Source organism: Manacus candei, unplaced genomic scaffold, assembly GCF_025592945.1.
Source record: "Manacus candei isolate 608988 ecotype Guabito, Panama unplaced genomic scaffold, ASM2559294v1 h1tg000019l, whole genome shotgun sequence".
Lineage (NCBI taxonomy): Eukaryota > Metazoa > Chordata > Aves > Passeriformes > Pipridae > Manacus > Manacus candei.
In genome coordinates, this window is record NW_026138067.1 from 7,984,093 (window position 1) to 8,001,798 (window position 17,706).

The window sequence follows — 17,706 nt, forward strand, 5'->3', positions numbered from 1 at the left end:
TTGTGCTGGTCAAAATGATATGAAAATGCCTCAAACTTTTCAAGATGACTTACAAAATTTTTACCTGGCATTTCTTATTGTGGTGATGCTGTGATAAAACTTTAAAGCATGTTAAAATGTTCTCCTCTATATATTACCTGTCATAGTAATTCCCTTAAAGTACATGTATTAATTTATTTTCTTACCTATTTTTTTCACTTTGGTAAGTTTTAAATTTGATCCAAGAAAATATCTGAAGTTCTAACACTAACAGATGAATGCCAAGTAGGGTCAGACTCAAAGGCACCTACATTAAAGTGCAAAGTCCTTAAATTGATTAATGATTCAAATTTTTTGAATTCCCTGTAATTTTCATCCACTAATTTAACTTCTGTAACTGATCTTTAGCATCACTAAACAAGAGAATAGTATCTTTAAATGGTCCATACAGAAAGTTTGTCCATATCTTGCACAGTGGGAAAGTGCATCTTAACAAGCAAATGAATCATTGATTCACACAGAAGATAAACTGTCACTTTATTCATTCACAACATACACAGATCCTACACATGTACATTCTTCCTTGTGCTGTGACTGTCCTGGAGTTATTTTCTCCTATGTCCTACCTACTAAAAGGATGCCACCACTGATACATTAGTAAACTAACACCACCACCCTCATTACCGAACTAAAATAGATCCTAGGCCCTATTTAGTAGGTGATGAGCCCAAATGTCTCTATATGCCCCATATCTCATGCACAGGACACAGACTTCCATGTTTTGCTATACTGGTAAACTGCAAGTTAAATTACTACGCTTTTTTTCCTTGGCTGGTATCACTTTTCTGAACCATAATTCTGATGGGATTATTACTGAACTGACTCATTGGTTTCATAATAAAAGAGAAAGGTTTTTTTAGTAGCACACCAAAAATATTTTTTTTTCATTTTCATTTGATAATCTGTAGAACTAGCTGTGGTACCCACAAAAAGTAGGTAATGACTTTTCTACACTTTTAAATAATCCCCTCAAAAAAACTGTGCATTTACAACTTAATATGTGAGATTGGGATCATTGCCTTTCCACTTAGTTCCTGCAGAAGTGGCACAAGAGCAGAAAATGACAGATCCAGAAAAGAGATTTCACATGACTCTTCCCTTTTTAGAGCATTTTAAGCTTTATTAACAAAACACTTTGAATTAAATGATGAAGCTCCTTGGCATAAGAAACTGCTTTAAAAACCAGTTTTAGTTTCCAAGAAGAAAAAGCTTAATACCAAAAACATTTCTGTTTCCAACTATAACAGTATCTGGCATAAGGGGATATTGTAACAATAATTCCCATCTCTTGGTGAGTGTGGATGGTTTTCTACTCCACAGTAAGAGCAGAGGTATGCAGTGGAAGGGTCAGCCTTGAGCTCGGCAGAACACAGTGTATGTGATTTTAGGCAAGTCGTTCGAGACTATGTCCAAGAAAGGCAGGAGGCAACACTTACAGTGCATAACTTCAGGACCCGGTCTCGTCTTACAGTGCAGGTGGAGGGCTGCACGTCTCGGGAAGGAATCCAGAATAACTGGGGAATTGCCTAAATCTAGCTAGGAGAGAGATCTGAGTAATTTCTGAGAACAGTAACGAGACTGAGCCCCTGTGGGGTACCGTCTCCAATCTCTTGCCGAGACGAAGTTGTGGGCAGGTGCAGAAGTATAAAGCTGGATATCCAGGGAACAGCAAGTTCAAACTCCTCCCAAACACTTCAAACACATGTTTCTGAAATTTCAGCTCCTTCAGCACTAGGTGACAGCTGACAGGGCTTTTAAAAGCATCAAATTTTGGATTTATATGCTTAAAAGTTCTGTCTGTCTCACATTAGGCATTATAGCTAGCTCAGCAATCCAGCAGCACTGAACTCTGCAAGTTAATTTTTCATTTTACCTCAGCTATTTCAGTGTTACCCCGTAATGTGCAGAGCAGGTGCGTGCTAAATCCTTTATGGATCTAGCCTGTAACCATTCCATAGTCACTCCTTTACCTGTAAAACAGGAATAGCAGTTCCCTACTCATATACTATGAGAATAAATACATAAATGTTTTTGGAAATGTTCAGATAATACAGACACTGGCATTTTAAAATCACCTGGAAGTACAGCTGCGCTATACAAGGCCTAAACAATTCAGTCACCTAGAAAATCAAAAACCACTTTAGAGGAAAGAAAGTTTAGGCATACATAGTATTTTTAGATCACCATTTGAATTCCAGTTGAGGCCTTTTAGCTGTCAAAATTGTGACATTTAATTACACTGTAGATAGTATTAAGAATTAGTAGTTTATTCTAGTCAGGGGAAGGAACATAATGAATACAGAAACAGCGTTCTTGATTCTAGAGTTCATTTGTTGATGGAGCTAGGGGATTAATTTTGAATATGGAGTCTGAAGCATTTCCCATAAGAGACCTTATCAGAGTTAAATGTCAAGGCAATTACGTTTCTGGTGATATTTTCTAAAATCCAGTGCCTTTTGCCTATAGAATCACAGAAGCAATTACGTTGGAAAAGATCTCTGAGATCAAGTCCAACCCATGACTAAACACCTCCATGTCAACTAGACCATACATGAAATTAAAAATCCATCGCCTTATTTTTTAACATCTTCAGTGGAGGCACATTTATCTGCTGAATACATTTATCCGATTTCAACAGTGAAACGGGGAGCCTCATTTACTAAGAAACCATCTTTGTGTCTGGTGGTCGGCAGAAGCCGTGATGTCGGAAGATAAATCGCGGAGAGGACACAGAGGTGGGCACGGCTGGCGGCCCACAGCCCCACTCTTGCCTGTGACCCCCTCAGGGCTCCTCCGCCCCATGGACACGAATTTGTTATGTGGTGTTTCACTGCCCACGGCGGGTCTGGGGCAGCTGCAGAGAACCCGACGTTTCATCCCTGACGGGTCGTGGCGCCTCCAGGATCCCGGGCAGGGAACGCTCGGGCTCTTCTCACGCCGCACCCAAACCACACCAGGCGCCTCCTCGCGCGCCGCCTTCCAGGTGCACAACCTGGACGTGGCCAAGTTATGTGGAATATAAAACAGGAAATTAACCTGCAGCCCTCAGCCTGGGCTCAGAGGTTTTAACCCCGGCAAGGCCCCTCGGCCTGCGGGCGGGACAGGACCGGGGATCGTGCAGGTGCCCCGTCGGTGGGGCCCCGGAGTGAACACAGACCGGCACAGCCCCGAGCCCCGACGGGGCAGGCGCCGGCTGCCTGGTGCTCCGGCCCCGCCAGCTCCAGCCCTTCGGAGGCTCCGGTCCCACGGGACGAGGCTCTTCCCGGCCGCGACGCCGCGGGCGGGCGCAGAGGGGACTCAGGGCCGGCCCCGCTCCCGCCTCCCGCCAATGACGGCCGGGCCCGTCACGCGCGCGTCACGGGGCGGTGCCAAGATGGCGAAGGTGTCGGAGATGTACGACGTGACTTGGGAAGGTAACGCCGCGCAGCCGGCGCTCCGCTCCCGCGGCAGGGGCCGTGCCGGCACCGACCGGCCCCCGGGGCGCGGGGATAGGCGGCGCTCCTGGAGCCCCGCAGCGCGGCGGGCCCGGGGCGGGCCGGCGGGCCCCAGGCGGGCCCGGGGGGCTGGGGCGAGGGGCGGCGGTTCTGCCTTCCCGGGCTGTGGGCGGCCGGCCCGCCTGAGCGGCCAACAGTGCTCGGCCCCTGGGTGCCCGCAGGTCCGGCGGTGAACGCGCACCTCGCCCGGAGCGCCCCGCCGGCCTCCCCGAGCCTCCCCACCGAGTGCCCCAGCCGGCCGCCTCCGCTCCGCGGGCTCGGAGCCCTCTGTCTCCATGGCTCGGACTTCTCCGTCTCCATGGCTCGGACCCCCCCGTCCCCAGGGCTCGGACCCCCCGTCCCCAGGGCTCGGACCCCCCGTCCCCAGGGCTCAGACCACCCGTCCCCAGGAGCCGGCAGCGGCCCCTCCCGCCGCCCGTTCTCCCCTCAAGAACACAGCGCCACCAAGAGAAAATGGCCTCTTGGCTGGGTCAGCAGTTTGTGTCATAGTTCATCTCTTGGTGAACTGAAAATTAACTTGATGTTTTCTTTAAATTTGATGATAAGCGTTTCTGGGGGAACTCTCAAGAAGCTCTGAAGTGACACAAAAGTTTTTTAAAATCCTGCCCCCTCGGGTCTTTGTAGCTTTCATGTCTGCTTGATCATAATGATGGTTTATTTTTCATATATCAATACTGTTTGAGGTTTGCTCGACATTCTCAGTGGTCCTTCTTTCATAAGCAGTACGTGTTCACATGTGAGCTCAAGACAGCACTCAAGCCCATTGCAGTCTCCTATCAGGAATAAATCAATGGTTCTCCATAATTTTGACCATAAACAGGGAACCTTTAGCTGTGTACCATATGCTACACACATACAGTAGAGAAGATAATGCAGAGAGAAGCTGTGTGATCATTGGTTTTCATTTATTTACTGCCAATCTGTGAAGAAATAATTGAGTAATAGAATAATTCCCTGATCATGAATCATTACTTAGTTTGGTTTTGTAGATAAGAGGAGGAATATTGAAGGGGATGTATTTTAGCAGATGCCTGTAACTTGTTCATTGAAATACTGCCTATGCTGTCTTTCTTGCACTTTTTTTTGTAGGACTCTGAAGCAAAACAAAATGGAGTTTGACACATTAAGTTTTTAGCTCAAATTGCATTAATCTCAGAAAATATATCAGCTGTTTCTGAAGAAAATAATAGTGTAACTGGATGGATAAGGATGAAGAAGTGGACTTGCTTACCAGTCTGTCTGGTGGTCAGTTTATAGGTAGTGTTGCTCTGGTATTTGCTTGCATCACCATGATGTCGTTGACTAATTGGGAAAAGCTTGGTTGCCTGTTCTTCTGTATCTCCTGTGAAAAGGTGTGTGAAGCTCAGCTTGGATAGTGAGCAGGCAGGCTGCTGTTTGGGAAGGGAGATTGCAAGTTGTTAACACTGCTGGTGTTATTCTTAGACTTACCCAGTGCTCTAAAAAACCTTGTGTAAAAAACTTTTCTAGTTTTTATTTTACTTAAGCAGCCATTGTTAAAAAACCCAGGAATTTAGGTGGGTTTATTTTTCCTCCTATTGTTGTCAGGTATCAGTGATGGAAAAAAGAAATGAGATTTTTTCACAGGATGGGTAATGTGCACTGTGGACAGATCTCTGTACATTTAGATCTAGTTTTTTTGGCTGAGACCATTATGGAGTGTATCCTCTTATGTAGAGGCCAGGTGTAGAATGCTCAAGGTTGCTGCTTTTGGACTTGGCTACTTTATGCTGAGATTAGAGTCCTACTCTTAGAAATAACCTCCATGTTCTATTTCCGAGAGTTCTGATTGACATTTGTGGCATTGTGTGTATAGTTTTGCATATGGGTGTGTAGAATGAGGAATTTTGGAGGACCAGCTGATGAGTTTTATCATATCAGCTTCTCAGTTGGTATCTTCTTCTGTCTAAATGGAAGGGCTGGTGTGTAGGGGAAGATCTGTGTTAGTACAAGGGGCTGTCTCCACTTTAAAAGCACACATCTGAAAAATTCTGGGTTTTTTAATCTCTGTTTTAAGAGATGAAAAGTAAAGTGGAGTCCTGCAACAGGTAATGGAAAGACTCTTCTTAAAGAAGAAGTTTTTTGTCTTTTCTCTCTGTGAGCTTTAACAGATCCCTGGTGCAATGTGGCTTTTCATGGGTGGGGTGATCCCAGCACTGTTGTGACCTAGTCCCTAGCAAAAAACTTAAACACAGTTCTAGGAATTTAATGTAGCTCATTTTGAATCTTTCTAGAATGCTTAATTTCTGTGAAACCAGGTGTATGGCTGATATTTATCTTAAAAAATGTCTGTTATATATACTCAGGCCTTTCTAAACAAGATGTTTTATACTTACATACTGCTCTAAGATGAATGTGTGATTCAAGGTTTGGGAAGTAGAATAACATGAGACAAATGAAATAGTTTGTACCTTGCTTTGGCTTTTACGCAGGTTCTTTGAGACAGAGGTTGGAGTTCAACCATGATTAAATGTTGTTAGGTAAATATGTTGTATGGGGGATTAGGAAAGATAGCTGAAAATAACTGTGTTTTCCACTGTTGGAGCTATTGTCTTTATTTTTTCTTTCTTTACTTTGTTGCTGTGTCTCAAGCTTTAAAGTGTATTTGGAAATCTGTGGAGCAGGAAAACCTCTCAGTTAACTTTAGGGTCTTGATGGACTTAGATGATCCAAATATGGATTCAGGATGCTATGATATTAAAAGAGAAGCTTATATATGGTTATGTGTCATATATTTTACAGCTTATTTACTTGAGACAAAGATGATATGTGCTCCTTTTCTGTGGTCACTCTTGCTAATTATCCTATGGAAAATGGCATACTTCCTGCTTCCTTCCATAGTATTAAAGAAACTATGTGGAGTGACAGGGAGCCAAGAACTGCAGGTCTGGCACAGGAGCATGATGTAGTAGATTAGCACATCAGATGGCAACTGATGATGTGCAGCCTCTTACCAGGAGTTTCTTGAGCTGCATAGAACTTCATAGAGTAAATATTTATCATATTGTCAGTGGTACGTTGAGGATGAGTTTGTACCATGAATGGAAATGTTAAAAGAAAGCAAACACCTGTGTAACTTCATTTTAGGAGCAGGTTTTGGAGCACACAAGTTAGTCTCTGTGCATAGAATTAGAGTGATCTGCAAACAAGCACCAGTCATGATAGTAAAGAACTACTAAAATAACAATTGGCTTTCACAGAAAATGCATCTGACATATTGTCAGAATTGGGCAGAATAAACTAAGTTTTCTTTACCTTGCGGAGAAGCATCGTGGCATTAACATCTCAAACCCTGCTAAAATGAAGCAGTGACTTTCAGCTAGTGATGGCTGAGCTTTGTGGAGATCTTTGAGTGCTGTCACAGCAGCTCTCAGTCAATAATTCTCTTCCCTGGATATCAAAACCAAAATGAGAAAGGAATGGCATATTCTCAAAACTAGATTTCTCTTTATATAAATTGAAAACAAGTGAAAAGAGTATTTTTTTAAGATTTTTATTAGATCATTATGCCTGTTGCTTAAGTTCTCTGTATTGTTAAATTAGTATTGCTGTTTTCTGTATTAAAAATTGCACTATTTAAATAGAGGCACTTTAAGAATTTTCATTACATTTTCATGTGAGATACTTTTTCCAAGGAGTTCTTCTTAAAATAGCATATATGTGAGGCCATTTTCTTTCAGATGCATATATCTGGGAACATGTTATATATGAAAAGAGAAAGTTCCTAACAAATTTAAAAACTTCCACCCTTCTATTTTTAACGTCCCTAGTCATTAGAGTCCACTTTAGATGACAAAATTGTTTCCTTCCTGTGACTTAGGAACTCAATTCATATTTTGTTTGTTTGGAAAGAGTAGGAAATCATTTTATCTTCATCATAATCTGTGTGCAGTTAAGTGTTGTTGAGGTTGTTGTTCTGTTCTGTGCTGTCTTTGCTTTTTTTTAGCTATTCCTAATTTAGAGTTGTAATCAAAGGGACAGATTAGTTTGCTCTGGGTTTTGTATATGAATTTATGGGGTTACAGCAGACATAGGTGAGTTGCTGGGGTTTTTTGCTGTAGTTGAGGCCCCATTGACAGCTGAGTTGTCAGGGTTAGTGGCAGCATCCTCAGCGTCCCACTGAGCCGACTGTGCCTCTGCCTGCACCTGCCGTGTGCGAGTGGACAGAGGTGAGCTGTGGTAGGAGATCTGGTGGCTGTAACAGAGGAACAATATACAAATGAGCTCTGGAAATATAATGGCCGTGGGGTCCCTGAGCGACTGTGGTAGCAGCTGTATGTCAAGGTGACATTTTGGAGTTTGCAAGGGATGTCTCTGCCAACAGTGGTAATTTCATTCATTTCATTGAGTGCTTTTAGGTGTCAAGGACTTGAAAACTATGATCCAACTCATCAAGGAAAGTATAAGTATTTATAGGAGGATTACTTCATATCTGGTTGCTCAGGCCAAATGAACTGACACCTTAAGAGACACAAAAATAAAACCCAGGTTGTATCTCTTGGCTTGCAGTAGACTGCTTATGGGCTTTTAGGAAACAGCAAACATTGTGACAAGTGCATCTGCTCCTTTGAACTTGTAAGGTTTTGATTAATATGTGCAAAGATTGCCAATTTAGGAAAACCCAATGTATCAATTGCTCACCATCTGCCTATATATGTGACAGAAGTCATAATTAAAACTAGACATTTCTCTACCATACTTTTTTTTCCCCCTAAAATCCCTGATTGCTCCTGCCCAGCCTTGTATTAGATGTCTCCAAACTTAAGTTATTGTCTGAGTCTTTGGATACCTTTCTTAGTAAAAAATTCATTGTTTGACAACATTGTAAAAAGCCTTGTGTAAGTTTTACTGTAGTTTTTAGTGTTTTCTTTCTTCTACCTTTTACATAAAATTCAGTATTTCTAAACCAAGAAGTCTTTCAATAGATTCACATTAATGAGAACCTTTTTCTTCACTTCATTTTTCAGTCATCAGCTGACGTTCTAGTCACTGTCCTACAGGTGTTTTTGTGTTGCTGTAAATGCCGTACTTGTGTGATGAATGGTAAATGTGCATTCTGTTAATACATAATTCAGACACTATTCCATTTGGAATCACACTGGAATGAAGGGATTGATAATTTCCAAGTAAATGAGTGTGTGGAAATCAGACAGCTTATTTATTTTTAGGCATTTAAGTTGTCAACTTTTGTGAATGTTTGTGTTCTCTCACATTCTTGCTGTCTAACGTTGAATTTCCAGGGACCATCATGTGTCTAGAACCATTTAACTTTCCCTGTGCATATGAAATGTAACACTGTGGTGGTTTTGGTTGAATTTCAAAATACAAAATGTAGCACAATAACAGTCTTATGAGTGAACCGAGATCACTTCAGGTAGATGGAACAACATTCAGTGCTTAATTTTTAACTGTCATTTACATTAGCTGTGTTTTGAAGTGCAAGAAAAACTGACAGTGTTTAGGTCTATCGTTGTATTTGTTTTTCCAGCTGTTGTAAAGTTTTTAAAAAATATTGGCAATAGTTATCCTGGTACCTTCTTATTAGTAAAGCCACTATTTTCCTTACGTTTCCTCAAAATCTGTTCTTGTATATAGATCATCTACATGTATATAAATGTATGTGTATATAAAATCACAGTCTTATCCTGGTCCAGAGGATAAATAAAGCCTAGGCTAGGCAGTGCTCTCTAGCTGACTCCATGAATGTGCCTGCTCTCTTGGAAATCTGATGCATAGTAAATGTAGTCTTGAAACAAAAATCCTAATGCTAAAATAAACTATCTTTTCTGTCTTGCCTAGATAAACAGTGATATTTCTTATACCTTTGGGCATTTCTCTGGTATGGAAAGCCTTCAATTCCATGTCTGCCCTTCTTGGAGCTCCTTTCTCTATGAGTGTCTAGATTCATTTTAGAGTGAAAGTTATAATAGTTTTTCTAATATTTCAATTGAAAATTTATTCACCTGTAACAGAAATGCAATTTTAGTGTTGTTTGTAAATGCATGAAACTACTTGGAAGAAATCTCTTGTAGCCTATTTTACCTAATCATGGATAAATTTTATTTATTGGATAACTAGGTATAGGGTTTTTTAGTGCATATGTTACTTTCATGAGAGACTGCAAACTTTGAAGGTGGATTGATTATATTAGAGCATGAGCACAGTTTGTGTAATAGGGTTTCAGAGGTCTGGTACATCTATCTGTTCTCTGGTAGTTTTTTTAATATTAGTAGGAGTCACGTTTTTAGGTCTGTTGCTCTCTAAACCCATTCTTCCTATGCATATGTCCCAGAAATCACATTAAAATTCTATTACTATCTGTAAATATTATTTTTTTTCTTCCCTTTGCCCACAGATATGCGTGATAAAATGAGGAAATGGAGGGAAGAAAACTACCGAAACAGTGAACAGATAGTGGATGTTGGAGAAGAGTTAATTAATGAATATGCATCTAAACTTGGAGATGACAGTGAGTAAACAACTATTATTTTTAAAATTCCCATTGTCTTATTTGATTACCTCTTTCTGGTCTCTATTTTATTTAACAGCCTTTTTGTTGTCTTTCTGTATGTCATATTGATAAAATATATATTACTTTCTTAGTCTATTAGGCTGTGGTAATTCCAAAAGTTTATTTTTTTCCCAAATATGGGCTGCAGAGAAAACATGTAAAAATTACCTGATAGAACTGTTAGGTTGCTATATTTGTAGTTGGACTGTTATATGAAAACTTTTGTTACTTAGCCATTATTTGACTGATTTTCTGTTCTTCAGCACTGTGGCAAAAATTGAAAAGTGGCTGTTCTGCAGGGCTGATCAGAGAGCAAGTCCTAATGGGGACCTGTTTAGAAGATTGAAATTATAGTGTTGGGAAAAACAGAGAATTAGAGGTTTTTTGCCTTTCAAGATGTCAGAAGGTGCTTTAGTACTAAAAGCACTAAATTGATTAAATATATTTTTAATTAATTCCAGCAGTTTCTTAATTTGTCCTTGTTTCAGCAGTGGTCCATGAGAGTAGAAGGGGAAAAATATACAGACAGAATTCATTAATCCTATTTATGTTATAGGTGTTTCCTTTTATCTTAAAAAAAAGCAAAAACCAGTTATCTTCATTTATTGTCTCTTTTTTGTCCAGTTTGGATAATTTATGAACAGGTGATGATTGCTGCCCTGGACTGCAGTCGAGATGATCTGGCATTGGTAAGTTTTCACATTGGCTTTTCCTTCACACTGTGCGTTTTTGTCCTGGGTATCTCTTCCAGATAGTTTTTTGGATATTCTGAACTCCACAGCTTGGACTGGTGGAAAGAATATCTATCAAGAAATACACTTCTGGGAAGAAACCGCCACCACCTACCTTCTCTAATGTGTAACTTTTGTTTAGACAGATCACATCTCTTCCAATAGCCATGAAAATATTTACAGCTACTCTGGTATGGGCTAAATGTCAAGAATAATATTGAAGTTACCATATTGTACAGAGAGTGTTTGTTTATTGAAAACCTCTCGAATTATATTGGTTTTTTGAATGTTTTGAGGTAAAATGTCCATTCATACATATCATGTGTTATGTTGGCTACCATCAAAGAAAGTCATTGACATGTTGGAGCAGGTCTTCAAGATGAATAAGGAGCTGGACTGCATAATGTATAAGGAAAAGCTGAGATCTGAGTTTGTTAAGTCTTGAGAAAGCCAAGAAGGGATTTTATTGCTGTCTTTGAATTTGTACTAATGGGAAGGTATAAAAAAAGGTGGAGACATGTTTCTGTAGATGTGAAAAAAAGAGTGTGAGACAGAAGCTGAAACAAAGGAAATTCCAATTAGATATTAGGAAAAACTTAGTGAATGCTTTATGATAAAGGGCACAGAAAAGCTGTGGAATCTCTGTTGGAAATGCATGAAAATAGATTGGGATATGGCCCTGCACTCCCTTGGAAACTGGCTCTATTTTGAGTGGGATTTGGAGCAGTGAACTGCAAAGGGCCCTTGCAATCCAAATTATTAAGTAATTGTTGATAAAAATATTATTAATGGATATTTGAGTTTTATCAGTTTGTATGCAAATTTATTTGAATGATACAAATAACAATTTAGATAAAATTAGTTTATTTTGAACTATAACACCTGTTCGTTAGATTAAAAATAAAAAAAACACTGAATCGAAAAAAAACCCCAAGTAACCTTAGCTAATCCTTTAAAGGCATCAACAGGAAAAAGGAAAAGTGTATTTTGCAGAAAAATTTTAATAATCTTTTTACCCCTCCTTCACACAACAGTTAGAAAAAAACAGAGGCTTGTCTTGTGCCCTTAAAGGCATCAAACTTGAGCTTATTGTAAGTAAAAAGACATTTTCAGGACTCCATATCTTTCATGGGGATTACTTCTCCAGTGCCTTGTTCTCAGTCAGATGGCAAAATACCTCATAAAGTCATTTGGGTGAAACTTAATGGAAGGAGTCAGACTAGAGGATGCCGTTGGGAGAAGGCCATTTTGAAAGCAGGCAGAACAAGTTTATCTTGCATCCCAAATGCATACAGCACAAGACTTTGAACTTGTTGTGAACCCACTGAACTTCCCTCTCTTTTGTTCCTCAGAAGAAAATACTAATGTAGTATAGCTGTCTGTTTAAACAAAAACAAATAGACTTACTGATTAAATAAATACATTTCTATGTCCTGATTTATATGTAAAAGGGTTTTGGTCTTATTTTCAGGGTCTTTTAAGGAAGACTTTCACAAAGTTGTTGAAGGAGCCAGTGTTGAAAGATCAATTGTGAAACACTCTTTGTTTTTACTAACCCTGGCAGGGATTTTAAATTTCAGTTTCTGTGCCCTTTAAGGAATAATACTTGAGATGAGGGAATGCAACGTTTTATATGCAGCTCAGAAAGGAGGTTAAAAGCTTAGAGGGAAACCTTAGGTTTGTTTCTTAGTTTTTAATTTGACTGGTTTATAATAAAGAAGTAGTTAATTCAAACAAGTCAACATCATACATGGCATTTTACTGCAGCTGTAGCTCCAAAGTAGACAAACAGCTCTGGAACTTCTGTTTTTTTCAGCAGTGAGCTCTTGACAGCTGTGATGCATTTTGCTTAGGGGGACAGGTCTCATCTTCTCCAAATGAGAAGGCTGAGGTAGTTTTCAGTGGTTTATCTGACTTTTGTTTTTTCTTTTTCTTTCCTCGTTTCCTTTCTGTCCTGCACAAACTGACTGTGTAATGCATGTCTCTGCTGCAATCAGCCAGTTGTTTCACGCACATTTTAGTGCAATCACCTTGGCAGCACTTGTACTACCAGTGTTTTACCTGCTGAAGTTCAGGTTTATATTTCTTTGCCTTTGTCAGACCTTTAAAATTAAAACCCGTGACTAAAAAGTCAGAATGCAAATTAAGTGCAAATTAAAGTTTCACATACAAATAACATTTGCCATTGCAACTGCTGAGTTTCTGAGAGAATCTCGAAAGTAGATTATTGACGTGGTGCCGAACCAGTCCTCAATAACATAAATGACTATGGGGATTACAAGTTAAGTTTAAAAAGAGGGTATTCAGTGCTGCTGAGTCCAGAACATTTTGAAGATGTAGCTGATGTAGTTAATCCATGCACTTTTTTTTTGTGTTACAGTGAGTTGTTCATAACTTTCTCACAACTTTTCCTGTGACTTTATTATGTCTGGTAGTGTAATCTGCGGGAGTTTATTTTGGCCTTTTGGCTGCTGTGTTTGTTTGGGTAGTGATTGTGTAGTCAGATCTAATGTATGACTCCTGCACTTGAACACTAGTTCTTTCATATTGTCAATGAGATTTTTTTAAATGTAAATGCCCATCTTCAGATTTTGGAGTTCAGTATTGTAATGTTACAATTATTGTAAATGTTACAATTTTTGGTATTTGAACGTTTTATTGGAGAAGGGTAGTAGGTGTTTTTATATTAAAAATCACCATCCTTCAGAATTCCCTGATCACTGGACCACAGGTGGATTTATTGTCCACAAAAGTTCTTTTTAAAGCCTATAATGTTGTTTGGGTTTTAAGCTGAAGTGAAACTACTTTTCTAGAGTTTCATGTAAATTGTCCTGTTTCTTAAGAACATTCACTGATTCGTTCGGACATCATATAACATGCTGCTAAGTACATGTAATTTTTTATGACTAGAGCAGCAGCAGTTCTCCTAGACTTCACTCAAAGTGCCAGTAAACCATTTCTGTATTAAATCTGAGCCTTTCTGTGTGAAATTGTCTTGTTAAGATCTTGGTCCTTTGCAAACTAAGTTGATTGTGATAAAATAGTCTATGCTTACTTGAGGCTAAGCATTACTATTTTGGTTACTGTTTCCTTTCTCTCTTCCTTGTTTTTTAGCATCTGGGAGAGATGTGAATATTCCTCTTGGATGTACTCTAGCAACCTGTTTACAAAAACAAACTATTACTTCTGTACTTTTTCCTTTGACCACTGGATGTGATGAGATGGAAGAGATTATGTCGATAGGCCTCTGCTAGAACCTTAGCTCTGAAGAACAAGTTTCAAAGCTGAGTTGTATAAAGTGTCTAGAAGAGGAGGATTCAGTGTGAAGGTTTTAACATGATTTAAACCACTGCTGTCTTTGAGAGCTGTGGACTGTTCTGCCTCCCACCATAACGAGTCAGCTGCAAACTTTGCAGTGCTAGATATCTAGCCACGTTCATGATATGGTTACAAGTTAGTTTTGCTCTGGGGAAGTTATGACTCAGTCCCTCTACCAAACATCCTTTTTCACTAATCCAGAGAAATCTTCCTGTGATGAATTCTTTTTATCCATCCCAGGTGTCTCACTGATTTCAGGAGTTAAAACCTATGCCTCTTCTTCCAGCAGGCTGTACCCAAGCCAGTGACAAACATTTTCTTTGGATTTCAAAGTTTTATTTTAAAAATAAACACAGAGCTTTGTATTAGCATAGTTTGTTCCATTGTGAGATATCCATTTATTAAAGAAGTATCACATAAGCTCTTACTGTCTTTTTTTTGTTTTTTTACTGTCTTGTGTTATTACGCAGCAACTGAGAAGACTTAAAGTTTTAATAGTATCAGGGCTGTTTTAGTAGGTGAGTTTAATTTTCTAAGCAAATAACTATTTCCAAGGAGGCCTCAGAATCTAATGACCTGTATGGAAGATATTTCTTAAAACCAGTCTTCTATCAGAGTTTCTGTTTCTGACTTTTTCTTTATCAATGCGTTGCTTATATCAAAAGTTGGTATTTACTTTTACTTAAAACTGCCATTCCAGGTTGTTGAATTATCAACCAAGGCCTTTTTTTTATTTCTTTTTTTTTTTTTCTTTTGTTGTCTTCTTCTGTGTAGATGTTTGTATTCACAGTAGTGTTTTTGGTTCTTTGTATAGTTTTGTCTTCAGGAACTAAGGCGGCAGTTTCCTGGGAGCCACAGAGTTAAACGATTAACTGGAATGCGATTTGAAGCTATGGAAAGGTAAAAACTGATTTTTAAAAAATGTACTTTCTGTCTGGAAAAGTGTTTGCTCTTTCTTAAAAAAACATTCAGGCAAAACATGAAGTCATGGCAAAGTCATGGCAAAACAATGCTGGGCAGTTTCCTTATAGGAAATAACAGTGGTGCCATGATCATATTATAATTTTTAGACATCTCTGTTACATTTTTGCAGGTAATGTGCAGTGTTTCATTTTTGCAATCTTCCCATCAGATTTCCTAGACCAGAAAGATCTCTTACTTGACAGTAAAACACTGCACGCTTTTTTGGCAAATTCTGTGAGGTATATATTTCATCTCTTAGAGCTAGAGAAGCATATGAAAATGAGTGCCATCATTTTTTTGCCTTAATTGTTCTTCTGTGCTCCTCATTACTGCAGGGTGCAGCTGTTTACCCTTGTTTTCTGAGTGTGGGTAAATGAACTTAATAAGGAATAAATCTATGGAGTTTGTTACAGAAACAACTCAAAAAACACACGGAGTAGAATGGCAGAACCTAAATATCAGACTGACCTTTTTGAAATATCCTATAGAATGGTTATAACATATGAAGTTTAAAAGGAATTACTAAAGTAATGAACAGATTAAAACTTTTCATCTTTCTGAGATGAATGACCTCAAGGCTAGAGGATGACCTTTATTGTCCACCTTTTCCTTGGTTACATAATTGATATCAACATTCTGTTCTGAAGCCCTTGTCTTGGGTGTTGAGAAGGCCTTCCAGCTTTCAGTGCCTTTGAATACTGGCAGATCTGTTCTGTGCCCCATTTTGCATACAGAGTTGGTGAGCTTTGGAGCCTTTGGGCCATCTTGATACAGAGGAGTTGGAAGTACACCCTAAATGCGTTTTTAAAAAATATTTATTTAGCAAATGTTCTTCTGTTACATTCTTGCAAAATTAACTTTGAAAATGGTATTTGATATGAACCACCAGTGATTGTCCACTGCATGAATCAAAAAGAAAGAATAACTGGACTTCATCCACAGGAGCCATCTCAAGGTGACTAGATATTTCAGGTTTCACACTCGCTTTATATTAAATGTGTATTCTTGAAGAAGTTCCATTAATCTTAACTCTCTTGTCTTCATTTTATATAGGATAGGAAGACAGTGAGAGAATGGCAGCAGATTTTCCCCCTCCTGAAACCTATTCAGAAGTACAATAGATCATAATTCAGTTCAGGCTTATGTGACTGCATTGAAGATGTTATTGCATGGGAACATATCTTTGTGGGAGATGACTGTTGCACAAACATTACTTGTGGTTTCAGTAGTGAAGTGCTATTAATCCACAGTTTTCTGAAAGTGCTCATCAAATTACTTGACAAAAGATCTCTGTCAGGATAGATCCTTGAGATTGGAGTATCAGGGAGCAGAGGCATTAACAAAAGCCGAGGTTTCATCTTCGTAGATTTTCTCTAGAAGTCAAAGACAGAGGTTTCAGCTTTGGGTTGTGTTGAACAGGAATCCATCTGCCGATGCTCTAAACCATGCCCTGGTGAAGCCTGTCTGTCTCCACTGACTGTAAAAGAAGTCTAGGAAAACTTAGGTCATATTTTCAGTTGAAGAAGGGAACTTCTTGTTAAATTCTAAGTGACTTGTAGGATCTAAGAAGGGTCCTGCTTTCCCCAATAGGAAGAGGAAACCATGAAGAACATCCCCACAGACTGAGACATCCTTGTAGACACTTGCTAATCAAAATAATGATATCCTGGAACTTCACCATGTAAAGCTGGGATTATGACCATCATGTTCAGTCTTCTAAAATGCATTTGATAAGGTAGCAACTAACAGAGAACATGAATACAGCATTTTACAGCACATCTGCTAAAGTCTGTCCCAGTCACCTTCTACTCGTTTCTGCTTTTGTGCTTCCTTTCACATTTCCTCTCATACCTTATGGTAACTGGACTGGACAGCTGAGCTCTGCTCATGGCAGCAGTGCCCACAGAACAGTGAGAGTACGTAAATGAATGTCTGAGGTGAGAAGGAATGTGTATCCTCAAAAATCAGTCAGCAGTACCACTGAAAAACAGCTTGTCAAACTATACCTGAGGACACAGTGTATGCCCTGGTTCTGTGGTGATAGCACAACAACTGTGTAGTCAAAGGTGGTTTGAATTGAATTATTTCATTTGTCAAGTTTGGGTCATGTACACTGCTGACTGAACACACAGATCTCTTTCCCAGAATGTTTGAAGCGCTCACAGCACCTGAAGTAACCTGTTTTGAGCATACTTCAAATAGCAGAATTAATTAATTAAAAAAAATATAAAAAAATATGGTGGAAAACATTTTCTTTCAAGACTTATGTTATAGTCTGGGGTAGATTCTTCTGTGAATCTTTTCAGTTTGATGTATGCAGCTGCTTTTACTTTTTAGAAGTCACAACAGAAGAAACTTACATGAAGTTTTAAATTATAACAGTGAAGTGAAATGTCATTATTTTGGATTACCTTTCAAATTTTGGAGTTTCTGTTTCTTGGGAGATGTGAAAGGGAGTGTAGGGATGTGATGGTTGGATCTGTTGGGTATAGAAAAAGAGAGGTCAGGAGACTAAGATATTGGGTATAGAATATCTAAGTTGCTGCTGAAACAGTATTCCATGAAATAATTACCATGTGGTTTTTTTAACTTGGTAACATGAAATACTGCTGTTGATATTTAGCACTCACTC

At 39.1% G+C, this 17,706-nt stretch overlaps 1 protein-coding gene across 1 annotated transcript in view; it reads left to right on the top strand.

The window, feature by feature from the left end:
* Positions 1-3,326: 3,326 nt before the first annotated feature.
* The window catches only part of EMC2 (ER membrane protein complex subunit 2), a 37,585-nt gene continuing 23,205 nt past the window's right edge, over positions 3,327-17,706 (top strand). Inside the window, exons 1-4 of the mRNA XM_051785185.1 lie at positions 3,327-3,452; positions 9,907-10,020; positions 10,687-10,751; positions 14,926-15,011. Of these exons, the coding sequence (XP_051641145.1) occupies positions 3,368-3,452; positions 9,907-10,020; positions 10,687-10,751; positions 14,926-15,011 (350 nt within the window). The 5' untranslated portion in view covers positions 3,327-3,367. The remainder of the gene's footprint in view (positions 3,453-9,906; positions 10,021-10,686; positions 10,752-14,925; positions 15,012-17,706) is intronic.